Genomic DNA, 18,210 nt, shown 5'->3' on the forward strand with positions numbered 1-18,210 from the left:
CAAGCCCTGCATTGGGCTTCATGCTGGGTGTGGAGCCTACTTTTAAAAAGTTACTCATAGGGGCGCCGGGGTGGCTCAGTCGGTTAAGCGGCCGACTTCAGCTCAGGTCATGATCTCACAGTTTGTGGGTTCAAGCTCCACATCAGGCTTTGTGCTGACAGCTCAGCACAAATTTAATTTAATTTAAAAAATTAAACATTAAAAAATTTTTTAAATAAAATAAAAAGTTACTCATAATAGAGGACCGCAAATTCAAATTGCATGATAGTGTTTTTCACCATCAGATGAGTAAGGATCAAAAAGTTTTCTGGGGCGGGGGTGGTGCCTGGGTCGCTCAGTCAGTTAAGCGTCTCTTTTTTTCTTTTTTATATTAAAAAAACTTTTTTTATATTTATTTTTGAGAGAGTCAGACAGAGTTCAAGCAGGAGAGGAGCAGAGAGAGAGACACACAGAATCCAAAGCAGGCTCCAGGCTCCCAGCTGTCAGCACAGAGCTGGACTTGGGGCTTGAACTCAGGAACCAGATCATGACCTGGTGGGATGCTTAACCAACTGAGCTACCCAGGTGCTCCAGGTGTCTGACTCTTGATTTTGGCTAAGGTCATGATCTCACAGCTTTTTGAATTCGAGGCCCAAATCAGGCTCTGCACTGATGGGGCGGAGACTGCTTGAGATTGTCTCTCTCCTTCTCTCTCTGCCCCTCTCCCCCACTCATTCTCTCTCTCTCAAAATTAATTAATTAACTAAAAAAATAAGTTTGCTGGGGCACCTGGCTGACTCAGTCAGTGGAGCGTGTGACTCTTGACCTCCAGGTTGTGGGTTCAAGCCCCATGTCGGGTATAACAATAACTTAAAAAATTATAAAGTCTTAAAAAAATAAGTTTGCTGACACTCCTGTCCCAAAATAGTCCCCCTCATCACTTTCATCCCCTCATCCTGCACTGATCGCTGCCTGACATTGTCTCTTTTCTTTTTTTTAGCCTCAAATCTCCATGAGGGCAAAGACATCACATGGCCTGTGGTAGTTGCCCAAAATATCTGTTGAATGAAGCAATGAATGACGCACTGTGTTTTCACAGGCGGCAGAGGCACTCCCACATATTTCTGATGGGAGTGTAAATTCATACAGCCTCCTTGGAAAGCAGTCTGGTCATAACTAGCAAAACTGCAAATACAACATTCACGTATTTGTTTATTATTTAATGGGTCTGTTTGGGATGGTGAAGCGGTTCTGGAAATAGTGGCAGGTTATAAAACACTGTGAATGCACTTAATGCCACTGAATGGTATACTTAAAAATGGTTAAAATGGTAAATTTTATGTATATTTTACCACAAAAATTCCCCAGTTTTGTAACTTTCACAGTAATTTAAGAGACCAACTTATTTTGCTTCCAAAACTTATGTCTTGAACACCATTTATAGATTTGTGCAAAGTATCCTGTGAATATAGTATTTTATTTGCAAGAATGACCCCTAATTAGCAGCAGACAGGACCAGGAATACAGACTTCCAACGTGGCCACAGCTACAGGTAACATTACCTGATCCTGTTGTGATATTGTGTTGTTTTGTGTTTTTTTATTTTGAGAGAGAGAGAGAGAGGAGAGAGGGAGCATGAGTGGGGAAGGGGCAGAGAGAGAGATAGAGAAAGAATCCCAAGCAGGCTCCATTCCGTCCGTGTACAGAGCCTGATGTGAGGATTTTGGGCTCAAACTCAAGAAACCATGAGATCATGACCTGAGCCAAAATCAAGAGTCAGATGCTTAACCGACTGAGCCACCGAGGTGCCCCTGTTGTGATGTCTTTTAGTTGCTCCTGTCCCTTTTACAGATGGTTGACATTCACTTTCAACTCTGCATGTCAGCATTTCCTGCTCTTGCTTTTACTGACCTCTTCCAAACCAGTACCTTCTCTATGTTTATTGTTAAGCTTTAACTCACAGGAGAATTATGATACTTTTTTTGCACTTTTATTTCTTGCTTAATTGTTCTTGAAATTTGGGAAAACGTGTACATTTCACAAGAAACACAGAAGGAATTCCTACACGTGCACACTAGGAGGAACCACAAGAAGCACCTGCAACGCTAGAAGAATTTGGGGCATGAAAGCTAAGTTACAAGAGCGCTCCAGTAAGAAAACTAAGGTAAAAAAGATAAAAACTAAATTGTTGATTTGCTGAGTCATCAAGGCATCTTGAAGCACAGTTTCTGTGAAGTAGTACCTTGTGTAGCAGCTAGCTTTGGAGTCAGACCTGGCTTGGAAATCCTGGCCCTTAGATTTACCAGATAAGTGATTCTGAACAAGTTACTTAATATATCACTGAGCCTCAGTTCCCTCCTCTATTAAAGGGAAATAAAACCTACGGTCAGGTGTGCAATTTAAGGTTACCCTGCTTGCAAAGTAAAAAAAATCTTCTGTTATCGTTTCATGGATGCTGGCAGAAGACAAGAGACTCCAGTGTCAGAGACAAGACCTTGTTCATGGCACAAGTCACCTGAGCATTATGTATGCGTTGGTTCTTTTGCCTCCTGTCCACAGAGACAACATGGAGGGGCCCAATGGATGCTAGGCACACAGAGTTGCACTGTGGGGGAGGAACAATGAGCTCGGGGAATCTGGCATTTTATGGTAAGTAGTAAGCATACTCTTTGTTCCATATAGAGACACTGTTTCTCCCTCATGGTTGCTTCATGCAAAGACAACCCTAAGAAATGGCTGGGGAGGGGCGCCTGGGTGGCTCGGTTGGGCGGCCGACTTTGGCTCAGGTCATGATCTCATGGTTCGTGGGTTCGAGCCCCGCGTCCGGCTGTGTGCTGACAGCTGGCTCAGAGCCTGGAGCCGGTTTCAGATTCTGTATCTCCTTCTCTCTGACCCTCCCCTGTTCATGCTGTCTCCTCTCTCTCTCAGAAATAAAAAACATTTTAAAAAAATGGCTGGGGAAAGAGTGGTTGAGGCCTTACATTTTTTTTCCTTTCTTTTTATACTCCAGTTTGTAGCTTATTAAAGCAAAAAGATACAGATGAAAATCAGCAAAGGCAAAGGGTGCATGGGGCAAAGCCCAGGAGAAACCAGGCACAAACTTAGATTTCCAGGTGTCCTTATCCAGTAGAGTTGCAGGGATATACTTTATTCCCCCAACAATGATTTGTGACAATATGTGTGAACCGTTGCCAACTAGAGAAACTCACTCCAGCCCTGGTGTCTAGGTTTTTTGCTGGGGGGTTGGGAGGGTCAGTCATATAGACATGGAGTGTTCACATAATTGACCTCAGCTACTCACTCAGCCCCTCAGAGCAAAACCAGTCATTTATTATAAACTACATTATTAGGATAAACTCTTCTGGTCCGACTGGTAGAGTGTGACTCGAGGCCTCCAGCGTATGAAACACCCTAATCAGGCAAAATATTACAAGGGCTCAGAATTTCTCTCACTGGGGTGAGCCAAGTGCCAGTCCTGAAGGTGAACTTTCTTTGGAATGTGCAGGGTTGAAGCAACATAGGCCTGATCTCCCTCAGTCCACCGGGCCTGGTAAGCTAACAGTCGTGTTTTGGATCTCCGAGAATTAGAATGTGTCTAGATCCAATGTCCAATAATCCCTGAAAACTCTAGTTATGTCCCCTTTTCCTGTGCCCTGCCACCCTGGGAAATGGCTGCAGGTACATTTGGAAAAGGCTAGAAGGAAGATAACAGCATGTTTTTGCCACTGTAACATCGCCCTTCATCAAGGGACCCAATCTCTCATTTCAAGAGGCTCTAGGTCTGAACTGGCTTGTCTGAGAATTTATTGAAGGCAGGGCCTTGTATTTTGGGCATACTCTGCAGGATGTGGGGCAATGTCGGAGACTCATGGTGGAGCATCTCCTAACGTCTACTCGGAGGGGTTCTCCTACAAATTAGATTGGAGTGTATAAGGTGCTTAACACAGTACATGGCACATCATTAAATGCTCAACAAAGTAGCTAGAATACTTTTGCAGTAGGCCGAAGAATAGAGTGAACATAGACTACCATTTCAAGAAATTTAGCCGAGGGGCGCCTGGCTGCCTCAGTTGGTCGAGTGTGCGTGTGACTCTTGATCTTGGGGTTGTGAGTTATTACTCAAAAATAAAATCTTAAAAAAAAATTTTTTTTTTAGCATGTTTAAAGACTGGCATGTGTGTGTTTCAGAAAAGAGAGGGACTCTGCAACCATAAAATTAAGAGGAGAGACAAAGCATAACAGATGTAGCAAAGTCCCTGAGAGGGCAGTAGATGCAATCCCAAGACAGCTATGTTGGTGAGCATGGTGCATAAGGGAGTCCCCTGAGCTGGCTTCTGGAAGCAAGTGAATACTTGTGGTCACTGGTAAATGTGTGGTCATTGGGGAGTGGAATGTTCAGAGTTCCTATTTGAGTGGTGCCTGGGTGGCTCAGTCGGTTAAGCGTCCAACTTCAGCTCAGGTCATGATCTCACAGTTCGTGGGTTCAAGCCCTGCATTGGGCTCTGTGCTGACAGCTAGAGCTGTTTCGGATTCTGTGTCTCTTTCTCTGACCCTCGCCTGCTCACGCTGTCTCACTCACTCTCAGAAATAAAACATTTAAAAATTTTTAATTAAAAAAAAAAAAAGAGTTCCTATTTGAAACCTCGTGAAGGTGAAGACAGAGGGAAGACTTAAGTAATAATGAAGGCCCCATTGAGGCTGGAGATCAGAAAAGGCATCATGCTGCCTCTCAGCAACACTGCAATATTCTCTTCACAGCTCGTATATAGACAGTAAAGCAGATGGGAGCTAAATCCTTATTGGGGCTGTGAATTGTTCACTCTTTGGTTGCAAGTAACAGAAACTCACACTACCTCAAACAGAAGGAGTAGTTTATTGGAAGGATACTGGGATCTCCTACTGAAAATAGGGCCAGGATCACAGCTGGTCAATGGAATGGACCCCGGGACTGAAGTGCTTCAGGGAGCCTAGTAAGTTGTCGCTCATCTCAGCCCTCCACAGACCACACACTGCAACTTGGCCACCAGTGGCTCCCAAGTCATGAGTTACAATCCAGACCCAAAGTCACAAAATTCCTAGGTAAAGAAAGAGTTGGGTTGGCCTGATGATAAAAAGTAGGCAGTATAGACAGTTCTAGAACAGAGCTAGGCAGACATTCTGATAGCCCTCTGTGCTGACAGCTTAGTGCCTGGAGCCCACTTCAAATTCTGTGTCTCCTCTCTCTGTCCCTCTCCCGCTCTCTCTCAGAAATAAATAAACATTAAAAAAAAAAACACTGTAAAAATGTCTACTCAGTCAAGGGCCTACACTTATATTTTATAAATAGTAATTCCGCAAGGAATGTAATTCATTTATTAGACATTTTAATGAGACCCAATCTGGTATGACCCCTGTGTCTTGGGGTAGCTCATCCATTCATCCAAGGAGAAACAGTTACAATGCAACTCGCTAAATTCCAGAACAGAGGTAATTACAAACACCGTTCCCCTGCTGCTCCCCCACTTTGGGGCTGGGATGAGGGAGCAGAAGGAACAAGCATTAGGGGTAGAAACATGACCCACTCTGGCCATTGGAATAGGAGAGAAGTCATATTTGGACATTCCAATTTGGTGCAGCTACCCAAGGCAAGTGGTAGGCCTTGTTCATTTAATGCGGTAAAGCTTTACTGAGCATCTACTCAGGGGTGGGCGCCAGGGATGCTTATCAAAGATTAAGACACATCACTGCTGCTGCTTTGGGGAGCTCATGTGAGGAAGGCAGGCACGAACACAACTTGATGACTGTAGACTCTTCCCACTCTGTAGTCAATTACTTAATTTTCTACCCTCCTTGAATGGCCTCATCCCATTTTATGAAAAATGTTGACTTGAAGACTCGTGGAAGGTTCTGTGCTGATGTCTCCTTATTCTGATGAGAAATCAGGGAGGAGTGAGACCCAGATCTCAAGGATTTTCCAGCCACTGGCTGCCTGGAATGAATCCAAATCCACTGGATGAAGTTCAAGCTGGTCCCAGTTTTGCCTCTTGCTGCTAGACCATAGCTCCCCTGCTTTTCCTTAAACTCTTCTCCCAGAGCTCACTTTGCCTATGTCCCAGACCCAGCTTGAACCAATTTTTCAAACACAGGGTGCAGAAGACTTAGCTTCACAGTATGTGGTTAAAAAAAAAAAAAAAAAACTTAGGTATTTAGGGGTCTGCCACCCAATGAAGCCCCGGTGCAGTGCCACCACCCCCGAATCCAGTGCAATCTAGAGCTGCGGAGATAAGTACAGACCAAGGAGGTGTACAGCACACACTGTGGTGCCGGCTTTAAAGGAACATTGAAAACCCAGCACCTGTTTGGAGAGAAAGCATGTGTGGGAACTGAAACCCTGTCTTTAAGGAATGACTGACCAAATAATGCTGTTTAACGTGAAAACGCGGGGCAAAGCAGTTGTGATAGAGTTATTGGAAATGCTGTCATGTAGATGAAGTATTACATATTCTGGGCAAGGTTTACAGGGAAGGAGAATGTGGTCCTGAACAGCCTTCTAAAGATCAGAGCAATCCCACAGTGAAATGACCTGCCTTGTGAGGTAGTAAGCTCCCTGTCAAGGGAGGTTTTAAAGCAAGGGTAAAAAAACCACTTGGCAGGAGTGTTGTGAAAAGAGGGCTACATCAGGTTTGTTTTAACCACATACGGAGGAAGGGCCGGAGTATGGGATTCTCCTGACCCTGCAAGGGGACAGACAGGTAATCCCTGTGTGCACAGACTAGAAAAGCAAATGCCAACAGCCCCTAGAACAGACGGGAGAACTTTCAGCCCTCATATCCACAGGCAGAAATTCTTTCAGGATAGGGTAGCCGGGGAAACGACCAAACGATGTCACCTCTCCTAACGGGACTGTCCGTTCCAGACACATACAGTAAGGCAGCCAGTGTGGCGGAATAGGCGAAAGCCCAGGTCTCTGCCGCAGGGAGCCTGGGTTTCTGTTCTCACTGTGCCCTGGATGCCCTGGGGCTTCTCCTTCCCTTCTCCTGGCCCCTCCATGCAATGAAATGAACTGCCACAGTCCTTCCCGTGCTACAGGGCGTTGCCATTCTGGCCGGCCCCCCCTACAGCGGATCTGGGGCTACAGTTTTGAGCCCTGGGGCTGCACTTGTGGACGGCCAGAGACCACCTCTGGCGGAAGCACCGGCCACACTCCAGGCAGGGGAAGGGCTTCTCCCCGGTGTGCAGGAGCTGGTGCTGGGCCAGGTGGCTCCACTGGGCAAAGCGCTTGGAGCACAGGTCGCAGGCGTAGGGCCGCTCGCCCGAGTGGACGCGCCGGTGACTGGCCAGCAGCGAGGGGTAGGCGAAGCGGCGGCCACAGTCTTCACACGCGTGCAGCTTCTCCTCGGTGTGCGTGCTGCGGTGTATGGCGAGGGAGCCGCTCCGCCGGAAGGCACGTCCGCAGTCGGGGCAGGGGTACGGCTTCTCTCCCGTGTGCAAGAGCTGGTGCTGGAGCAGGGTGCTGCGCTGGGAGAAGCGGGCCTCACAGTGCTCGCAGGCGTAGGGGCGCTCCCCGGAGTGGACCCGCCGGTGGCTGACCAGGCGGGAGGAGGAGGAGAACCGCCGCTCACAGTCCGGGCAGGGGTACGGCTTCTCGCCCGTGTGGATGCGCTGGTGGATGACGAGGGCGGTGCGCTGACGGAAGCGGCGGCTGCACTCCAGGCAGGTGTAGGGCTTCTCCCCGGTGTGTGTGCGCTGGTGGATGGCTAGCAGAGAGGGGTAGGCAAAGCGGCGCCCACAGCTGGGGCACTGGTGGGGTTTTTCACCTGTGTGCGTGGTCCGGTGGTTGGCCAGGGACCGGCTCCTGCGGAAGCAGCGGCCACAGTCGGGGCAGTGGTAGGGCTTCTCGCCGGTGTGGATAACCTGGTGCTGCGAGAGGTTCTTGCGCTGGGAGAAGCGTTTGCCGCACTGGTCGCAAACGTAGGGACACTCCCCAGAGTGTGCCCGCCGGTGACTGACCAGCAGGGAGGGATAGGAAAAGCGGCGCCCGCAGTCTGGGCAAGGGTAAGGCTTCTTCAGATTCTGGGCACACTTGTGGCTCTCCAGGGCCAGACGATCGGGGAAGGTGCAACCGCAGTCGGGACAGATGGGGCCCCCCGACGTCTGCCTGGGGAGCAGTCGGGGCTTGCTGGGCCGCCGCCCTCGCTTCCCCTTTCGGGGTGCCTCCTTAGGTGGGAATACTTCGTGGTCTCCATTCTTCTTTCTGGTTCTGGTTTCTACAGAAACACAGGGCGAAATTAATTTAACAAATCCTGGGCCCCCACCCTTGACTACGACAGTTTGTGTTTGGAACACAAACAGACTCAGCCCGTCTTCAAGGAGTGTCAGTGCCTCAGTGACGTCCTACTACAGAAACAGGAGATTTCAGGAGTCCCTAACTCAGTTTGGAGAAGTCAGGAAAGGTTTCTTGGCCGTTATGCAGATTTTACAAGTTAAAGTTTTTGAAGAGGTAAGTGTAAGGCAAGGAAGTGGAAACAAATGAGATACGAGCTGGTAGTGACTAAGTGCTCCTAAGGCCGTCTAAGCCAATGGTTCGCAAATTTTATTGTGATCAGAACTATTTGCATAACTTATGGAGACAATTTTGGATTCAGCAGGTCTGGGATGGGGCCCCAAGAATCTCTATTTCTAATTCTTTCCTGAGTGATGTTGCTGCCCGTCTGAGGACCACACTCTGAGAACCACTGCTGTATAGTCATAGTGCCTTGAACTACATTTTATCCAATGGTTCTCAAATCTAAATGTACATGCCAACCGACTGGGCCATTACAAACGGCGTAGCCATCCATAAGAGTCAATCAATAGTTCAAACAGGTTCAGGAATCTGTTGTTGTTTTGTTTTTGTTTTTGTTTTTTTAATGTTTTATTTATTTTTGAGAGACAGAGCATGAGCAGGGGAGGGGCAGAGAGAGGGAGATACAGAATCTGAAGCAGGCTCCAGGCTCTGAGCTGTCAACACAGAGCCTGACGCGGGGCTCAAACCCATGAATCGCAAGATCATGACCTGAGCTGAAGTTAGCCACTTAACCAACTGGGCCACCCAGGCGCCCCTGGGAATCTATTCCCTGTATTTTTTTACCAAGTTCCCCAAGTGACTTGATATAACTGACAGCCATCTGTCAATCTGTCGTGGAAAAAAACTGGCAGGTTTTTTTTTAATAACAAAAAATTTAATATTTATTTTTGAGGCGGGGGAGATAGGGACAGAGAGGGAAACAAAGAATCCAAAGCAGGCCCCAGGCTCTGAGCTGTCAGCACAGTGCCCGATGCAGGGCCCAAACTCACGGACCTTGAGATCATGACCTGAGCAAAGTCGGAAGCTCAATCCATTGAACCACCCAGATGTTCCCAAAACTGACAGGTTTTAAGTAAGGAAGTATCATGGTCAGATCTGAATCTTGGAAAGATAGCACTGATCTCAGAGAATGTGGCACTGAAATTCCAGCTCAGACAGGTTATACATCCATCCCTGTGGGTAGAGATGGGGCCCTTCTACCTACATGACATAAATCAGAGCCTTGCTTGATCCTGAGAAGAGTACAGATTCCTGCACTGATCAGCGGTCGCTCTGCCAAAAGGACAGAAACTAGGCACCCCAGGCAGCTGTTTCTTATGAGATCCGTCCAACCCAAGTCCAGAAAACTCAGACAGGTACCAAGTGTCTCAGGGCCCAATTCAAAGCTAGCTGAAGAGACAGGGATCCTGGAAGCACATCGCAAGTAACTCCTTTGAACTGCTTTGAAAAGCTCACGGATTCATTCACACAATAGAGAACTGTAGACCGTTAGTTTGCAAACTGATGTGTAAACCACTGTATGGTGGACCCACCCAACACCATCAGAGAGACAAGACCCTGGGGTTATGAAAACGAACACTGTAAGAATTACAGCAGGGGCCATAGGAACCCCTAATTGCCAAAGCTCTAGACTGAGTCGTTAGAGGCCATAGGCCCTCCACAGGCATTTTTCACTCACTTCTTTGGACTGTTACCCCTCTTGGGTACTCCTGCGGATCCAGAGCAGCCGGTTCCCAATCATCGGTATTTCGTTCCAACCAGGAGATGAGGGCTGGTTTGGGACCTGCGCACCCTGGGGAAGGAGAACCAGTAAGACGCCCAGCTCCTAGATAACGCTGGGTAAATATCTACCCGGTGTCATCTCCTGCCAAGACCTTGTCCTCCTCCCCTGACACAACCTGGTCGCAGGCCAGGTCCCTGGGCACTCTTGGACTCCCTGCCGTCCCCCCAACCCCCGCCCCTAAGCTCCTCCATCCCTTCAGGCCCCGCGGAAGCGAATCGGGCCGGGCCTCACCGAGCGCGCCCAGGTGGCCGTAGGTCTCCCGCATCACGTCCCGGTACAGGGCCCTCTGCGCGGGGCGCAGACACCCCCACTCCTCCGTGGAGAAGTACACGGCCACGTCTGCGAACTTCACCGCCCTCGGTCTCCTTCCCCTTCTCCGGCCGGGTCTGGCCTCTCCTGGTCCCCGCGCAGAGAGGGGAGCCGAAGGTGGCGCCATTGGACCCCAGAAGCCGGCGCCACGGCCTTCCCCGTCTCGGCCTGGACCCCTGGCGGATCCGGAGATTTGGCAGCCCCCGCCGGACCGGGGCTGAGCGTGCCTGGGGAGGCCCGGAGGGAATCGGAATCGGCCGCCTTGCCGGGCTAACGGAAACCTTTCGCTGTTATTCAGGAAACTCCTGCCCGAACTTGGGTGAAAGGCACCGGAAGATGCCTTCGGGGAAGATGGCGGCGCTGCTACCGCACCGCCTTAGCCTGGAACACAGGCAGCTTCCAGCTATCGATTTTATTGACCGGAGCGCCATGCCGGCTTCCTAACCTCTTTGCCCTCAAGTGTGATGGCGCTGCGATTGGGCTCCACGCCCTTTCCCCACCTCCCCATTACGTGCGCTCATTGGGCGGAGGCCGAAGATCGGGCTTTCTGATTGGGTGCTGTCGAAAGCGGCCTGTTTGAACGAAGCCAACGGAAGCGTAAGGGCAGGAAGCCGACTCTTCAAGCCGGGTGCCTCCGGCTGGTTTTGAGTCTGGCAGCGGCAAGCTGGCCTGGCATCGGTAATGGGCCTCAGTTCTCTGGCACGCGCTGCCTCGCTGAGGGAGGGAAGGATTGGAGTGACGGAGCCACTCCGGCCAGCCCGGGGCCGAGATTACCCCGGGTGACCTTCTCAGAGAATTGGATAACTTCCTTGTTGCCCTTCTGGGAGGGAAATTAACTTCAGCGTTTTCCTGTGCGCAGTTACCTTTCCCCTCTTATTACACATTTCATCTTATCTATTCTTTGCTACTATTGTGTGAAGTCGTTGGTGGTCACTATCCAATTCTACCGATGAGTAAAACCTCAGAGGGATACTGCTAGTAAGGAGAACGAACAGAGATTCAGACCCGGAGCTGACCGGGTCTTCATACTGCTGAACACGGCCCCTTGCCCCGCACTATCCGAATTCGCTGGTCAACTCAACAAGAGTTCCTGGCCCGTTTTCAGGCTCAGCCTGATGCACATCTCCATTCTTTATTCTTACATGACATTTGTTCATGCTCTGAATGGACATTATAGCTGAGTGAGGCATAGAAATTTACAAATAATAACAGAGTGCTGCAAGCATGTACGTGAAAGGCATAGGAAAATCGTTGATGAAACCAGTCAGCTCCATTGTCACCACTTTTGTTTAAGTGTTGTGCAGGGTATCACCAACTTAGGGTCATCTCCCACAGGATCTGGGGGCCAGAGAATATACCATTTGCTACACACCTCAACCAGTGACACACATCTCTCTCTCCAACCCATTGGTCAATTTGTTAAAGCACCTAATGGATAAAACGATACCCCAGAACTGACAGAGTGAAGACAACGTTTCAGGAATTCACAAGATAACATTGTGGGGTAGTAAGACTTTCTGAGGAAAAGGACTTTTGAACAGAGGAGGTAGGGGGGAAAAAAAAAACGGCAGTAAACATTGAGTTCTACTCTGTCCCAAGCATAGTGACTGTTTATTGAACAAACTACTGGGGAGCAGGTGGAATGTCAAGGTTGCCAAAATGAATAAGACAGAATCCTTCCTCTGAATGACTTTCCAAATTGATACATCAGGTGGGAAATGAGTTTGGTCTATGAATTGGTGGGATTTAAAGAGTGCAGCGGTCGGGGCGCCTGGGTGGCTTAGTCGGTTGAGCGTCCGACTTTCGCTTAGGTCATGATCTCGCCGTTCATGGGTTCGAGCCCCGTGTCCGGCTCTGTGCTGACTGCCAGCTCAGAGCCTGGAGCCTGTTTCAGAGTCTGTGACTCCCTCTCTCTCTGACCCTCCCCTGCTCACGCTCTCTCTCTCTCTCTCTCCTAGAAATAAATAAAACATTTTAAAAATTTTAAAAAAATAAATAAAGAGTGTAGCGGTGCTCAATGTATATTTGTTAATAAACGGTTAAATCCCATGAGCATAACCATCTCTGGTACAAAGCCGAGAATTCAGGAAAGCTCTGAGAGTGAAAGGAATGAGGACATTTTCTGATACAGTACCAGATACTGTTAGGGTGAAACCGAAGGATTGAGGGGCCCCTGGGTGGCTCAGTCTGGTAAGTGTCCAACTCTTGGCTTCAGTTCAGGTCATGATCTGTCATGGCTTTGTGCTGACAGCACGGAGACTGCTTGGGATCCTCTCTCTCTCTCCCTTCCCTGGCCCTCCCCTGCTTGCACCCTCTCCCTCTCTCTCAAAAATAAATATAAAAAAAATTAAAAAACCCTCTAAAGGATTGAAAGGGTAGGTCGGCACCAGATACTGGATGGCTTCATCCTGCTCATTGGAGAGCTCTATATCAGTCTAAAGAAGTGAATTGCCATCCGATAATGTTTTAGGAAAATGACTCTGATGGTGTGCAGGGCAAACTGATAGCTTTGTGCCTACACATAGTGCAGTTTGGAGAAATAAGAAGGTATACGTAAGCTGCTGAGGGAATACAAAGGCAAACAGACAGCAAACGATTTCATTGGGAAGACAATGACTAAACAGAGAAGACTGGGAAGGAATCAGACCTCCTCTGTGGACATTTTGCCTAAATGGTAATGATGTGCTGTCAATGATGCTGACACTGACTAGGAAGGAAGAGGTTTAAATACTGAGGAGAAAAAGCATTGAGCCCTCTTCCCACATACAGGAAATGGGAAGGCAGACTTAGCCTAACCCTTTTGGCCCTAGGCTGGAAAGGCCCCATTTGGCCTGGCTTGCCATCATCTTGATGGGAACCACTAAGGCAGAGCCTAGGAATCAGGCAGAGTCAGATGCTCTTACCTATTGGGAAACATTTTGGAGACAGATGCCCCAGGACTTAATGTGAAAGCAGAGGTCCTTGCTCCTTTCTGTATAAATTCCTGGATTCACATGGGGCTCGGGGACAAGCAGGGCTCTTCCTGCAGAATGTCCACTGTAGAGAAGGATGGGAAAGATCCAGGGAGTCTACACCCCAAGGGACCACATAAAGACAAAAGACCCCCTGTTTGGGATAATGATGTTAAAAGCCAGCGAAGTCCCAGGTGCCACCTCGTAGGCACGTTCAGAGAGATGATCACAGTGGAAATTCACCTTTCAGAGTCCTTATGAGGACGGTTATCAGACAGTAGAGCGGATTGCCCGAAACCTGTTACTAAGGGCAGGGATGGGATTTGAAACCAGAGAATGTCTTCTGCATTGCACTGGCAGCTCTAAACTGGGTGAAAGGCTCTGAGCATCATTTCTCCTTGTTTCATGCTCACTGAGAGGAAGGCACCTGGCAGGGCAACCTTAAATGTTAGCACACATGGACTTCACCTTATGGACTGACCGGAAACTCAACTTTGCCTCAAATGTCATTGCACCATAAACCCAGACTCCAGCAAGCAGTATTAGTCCTGGGACAAAGTCATAATAATGGTGAAATCTTGGGGCACCTGGGTGGCTCAGTCGGTTAAGCATCCGCCTTCAGCTCAGGTCATGATCTCACAGTTCATGAGTTCGAGCCCCGCTTGGGGCTCTGTGCTGACAGCTCGGAGCCTGGAGCCTGCTTCAGATTCTGTGTCTCCCTCTCACACTGTCCCTCCCCCGCTCATGCTGTCTCTCTCAAAAAAAAAAAAAAAATTGAAAAAGTTTTTAAAAAATGGTGGAATCTTATCTTTTCTTAACAGATTCTTGTAGTCCAGTTCCAACCTGTGTGTTTCTGGGTAACTCACCAGTACATTTCCAGTGACCTCTATATCCTGCTCTCTGAAGGAGGACTCAAGGCACCTACAGACTTTGTCACTTTGTACATCTCCCCCGTTTTCTCCTCTCACTCCTGGCTCCACCTGCTCTGATTGATGGGAAACCATATCGTCCCTCATAAACCCCTTTGGCAGCACTTGACCCCGCTCACCCACGCTCCTGGAATCTAATAGTGGACATGAACTGAGGGATCTTGACCCCACAGGTCTCCCGCACCTTGGCCCTTCTGTGTATCCCTGATGGATTCACTGGTGGGCCTTCCGGGCATGCTTTCTCTTGGAGCTCTTCCCACATAGGGCCTCTCATTAGAGTGAATGTGCCTGTGGCTGAGCAGGAGGGAGGAGGAGGGGAAGAAGATGCCACACTCTGAGCAGGAGAAAGGTTTCCCGAGTGTGCCTGTGCATCCATGAACGGCCAAGGGAGACTGTGGCAGAAACACCCCCTTATAGCCACAGTGCCAGAAGTCGTCTTTCCCGTGTGGATAAGCTGGTGCTGGAGCAAGTTTCTTCGGTGAGCAAAGTGAGTATCACACTATAGACCATCCTAACTCAAGTGCATAAGCAGGTGGCTGGCCAGGAGGCGGGCATGCAAAGTTGCACCCACAGTCTGCCCACGTGTCTGCCCTTATGGGCATCCAGGGCACTGCCAGAGTGGAAGTGGCAGGTGCAGTCGGGACGCAGATGTGCCCTATTTGGAGCAGCTGGTGCTAAACCAGGTGAGCCCTCTGGGAAACGGGGACACCACATGAGCCACACACACGGGGACAGTCACCAGGGTGGATCTGCCTGTGTCTAACAGTGAGGAGATGGCAAAGAGCTGCCCGCAGTCCAGACTCGCATAAAGCTTCTTCCTTCTGTTGGTGGCTGGGGCCCTACGTTTTCTTTCTTTTTTTTTTTTTTTTAATGTTTTATTTATTTTTAGGAGAGGGAGAGAGACACAGCGTGAGCAGGGGAGGGTCAGAGAGAGAGGGAGTCACAGACTGAAACAGGCTCCAGGCTCAGAGCTGGCAATCAGCACAGAACCCGAAGCGGGGCTCAAACCCACGAACCGCGAGATCATGACCTAAGCGAAAGTCGGACGCTTAACCGACTAAGCCACCCAGGCGCCCCATGGGGCCCTACGTTTTCAAAAGCAGCAGCCACAGTGGGGCTGGGGAAGGCTGTCTCACGTGTGGACGGGCTGATGGTGGGTCAGATCCTTGCACTGAGAGTAGCATCCACACTGTCACAGGGAAGGCTGCTCAGCCCAGTAGGCCTGCTGGTGTCTGGCCAGGAGGAAGAGGACAGCCAAGACTTGGGTAGGGTTTCTTTGGAGCCAGACAGCACTGTTGTCCTATAGTTCAGGAGCCCTGAGCTGATGTCTGGCCATGCCCCCGGCCTTAGGGCCCCGGTTACTTCAAAGGGCTCATGTCATGCGGCTTTATCGGGCAGCCTCTCTCACACAGGCTGCTTAAGCTTCTTCACCCCCGTTCCCCCCTTCTTTTCTTTACTCTTGCTCTCTGCAGAGACAAGAGAATTGGAACTAAAGGTTGTGGAGTGCTTTGAATCACCTCAGGTGGAGCAGGACTGGGGACTGAGTGCCTGTTCATTCAAGGCAGAAGGATCTAAGTGTGAATCCCCTCCCCCCAGCGATGCCCCACCTGCCTCAGGACATTTTCAGAAAAAGTACCATCCCTTCTCACTCCAGGCCTCTAGGATCAGAGAGGGTTCACACAAGGAAAGGCTGAATTTTTTTCAGAGGTAAGCCGACACCTATCCCTGGCGAAAGACCTTAAATACGGACATTTCTCCAAAAACAGACCTCACTGCCTTTTGAGCACACAAAAACACCTGTTTGCATCCTAAATGAAAGGTGGCAAGGCTTTAAATTCTATAGAGGGCTCTGGGCAGCTTCAAAAGGCAGGATATGCCCTGAGAAACAAGGGCAGGCCACGAAACCAAAGTGAACTTCTGATCTCTTTCCAAGGCCAGTCAAAAATACATCATGCATATTCTCTAGGCTTAAGTTAATTAAAATGAAAAATTCACTTCCTCAAGCACCCTAACCACATTTCAGGTGTTAAAAGACATGTGGCCAGAGGCTTCTGTGTTCCTCAGCAAAGATACAGAACATTGCGATGATTGAAGAAAGCCCTGTTGGAAACAACACTCTTAAGTATTCAGCATTAAGAAGGCGAAAGACCTTAATCCCCGACTGTGGCCTCGCCCCAATCCCCAACCTGAACCAGCGGGACCGGCTACCCTAGAACACAAGGAATCCTCCAGGTCTGGGAAGGAGAACTTTAGAAGAGAAGGTTTATCGGATTCTTATGAATTGGGGTCTTTAAAGAGAAGGGTGAGGTGTAGATGTGGCTGCCGGAAGAAAGGGCCTGCCCCAGCTCGCTCTCAGGAGAGGCTGACTTCCAGCCCAGCCCCCACTTTCCTTGCCTATCCTAGATCTAGGTGCCTTGCCCCCTCCTCCTTGGCGTCCGGGCTCCACGCCTCCTTCTTTCATCTCCAGGAGATGAGGGCGGGGTTGGGGCCTGCGGATCCTAGGGGAAAATAGGCTGACAGAGGACAGGGTGAGAGGACGAAGCCTAGAGAGTGATTCCTTTGCGGGGTTGGGTACAGCCTCCTGAACCCTACCGGAGAAGACCCTCCCCAACAACAGACACTCTGGCGCGTCCGGACCGAAGCGGACTAGTACCCCTTTTCGCTAAAAGGGGACAAGGGGAGGGCTGGGACTCTGCGATCGCGCCCAGGTAGGTAGTCCTGGATTTGCCGCATCACTTCCCTGAAGAGGGCACAGGGCACAGCGCCAGATCCTTAAATCTTTCGCCCTCAACAATGATGGCGCCACTGGGCTTCACGCCCTTCTCCCTCCCCTGCACAATCATTGGATGGCGCAAGACAGGAAGCAACGAGCCAGCGTTTTGATTGGGCCTTGGAGAATCACTCCGTTGGAGGGAAGCCGGCTGCAGCGTGCGAGCCGGCCTTCTTCCTGGAGCCGCCGCATGGCCGAAGCGCGCACTGGTTGAACACCTGCTCAGTGCCCGGCGTGTGCGAGCGGACGGCGGGCCCACAGCAGCGCTCCTCCTCCCCGGGCCACAGCGCCGTCTGCGTCGCTGTGGAACTTCCTGCCTCCTTTGCACCCAGATATATGAACAACGTTTAAAAGTGCATTGAACCCGTGTGTGTGTGTGTGTGTGTGTGTGTGTGTGTGTAAAACACAGCTCCAGGAGCTGGGTATAGAGCAGGGAGCTGAACAGAGTCTCCTAGGCCATGGAGGTTACATTGATCTCTGCAGGCTTCCAGATTCTCGAGTCTCCGCGGGGCTTGACCCACGATGTATAGTCCTTGAGCACCTGCAGCTCTTCCTGTCTGTGATTAAAAGTGGCATCTCCGAACATAATGCTAGGGACTGGCCAGAGGTGGCTCTGATGGTGCTTGCTCTCAGTGGTCCTTACAACCCCGTGAGAGAGACACATAATATGTAAGCAAAGGTAAGCAAAGCCACAGTGGTAGCACTAACACACCCCGGGGAATTATGAGACAGTCTCTCTCACCTCTGAGGTGAGCACAGAAGATAAGCACTGTGAATCCCTTAGCGGGGGGGAAAGGCAATAATAGTTTCTAACTTGCTGAAAAGAGCTATGAGGGGTGCCTGGGTGGCTCAGTCAGTTAAGCATTGAACTTTGGCCCTCTGTGCTGACAGCTCTGAGCCTGGAGCCTGCTTCAGATTCTGTGTCTTCCTCTCTCTACTCCTCCCCCACTAGAGCCCCGTCTCTCTCTGAAAAAATAAACATTAAAAAAAAAAAAAAAAGAGCTACGAAAATTACATTGGAAGAGTTGTTTTCACCAGGGATGATTAGCTATTAGATAATATTCAAACAACTCTACCTGCAAAGCTTGGGAGGATATACACACGTGTAAAGTATTGTACTAGACAGTTTTGACTGAATATGTGTTATTTAATCCTCACAACCA

At 49.6% G+C, this 18,210-nt stretch overlaps 1 protein-coding gene across 1 annotated transcript; it reads right to left on the reverse strand.

Annotated features, from left to right (window-relative positions):
- Nucleotides 1–5,320: 5,320 nt before the first annotated feature.
- LOC120242262 (zinc finger protein 689) lies at nucleotides 5,321–10,850 on the reverse strand. The gene is made up of 3 exons (XM_039247898.1): nucleotides 10,320–10,850; nucleotides 9,984–10,097; nucleotides 5,321–8,225 (listed from the first exon to the last, which is right to left on the reverse strand). Exons 1-3 carry the CDS (start codon nucleotides 10,522–10,524, stop codon nucleotides 7,042–7,044), a joined length of 1,503 nt encoding a protein of 500 aa, XP_039103829.1. The 5' UTR covers nucleotides 10,525–10,850; the 3' UTR covers nucleotides 5,321–7,041.
- Between the last annotated feature and the right edge of the window lie 7,360 nt (nucleotides 10,851–18,210).

Source organism: Hyaena hyaena, unplaced genomic scaffold (genome assembly GCF_003009895.1).
Source record: "Hyaena hyaena isolate Hyena2069 unplaced genomic scaffold, ASM300989v1 scaffold_306, whole genome shotgun sequence".
Classification (NCBI taxonomy): Eukaryota; Metazoa; Chordata; class Mammalia; order Carnivora; family Hyaenidae; genus Hyaena; species Hyaena hyaena.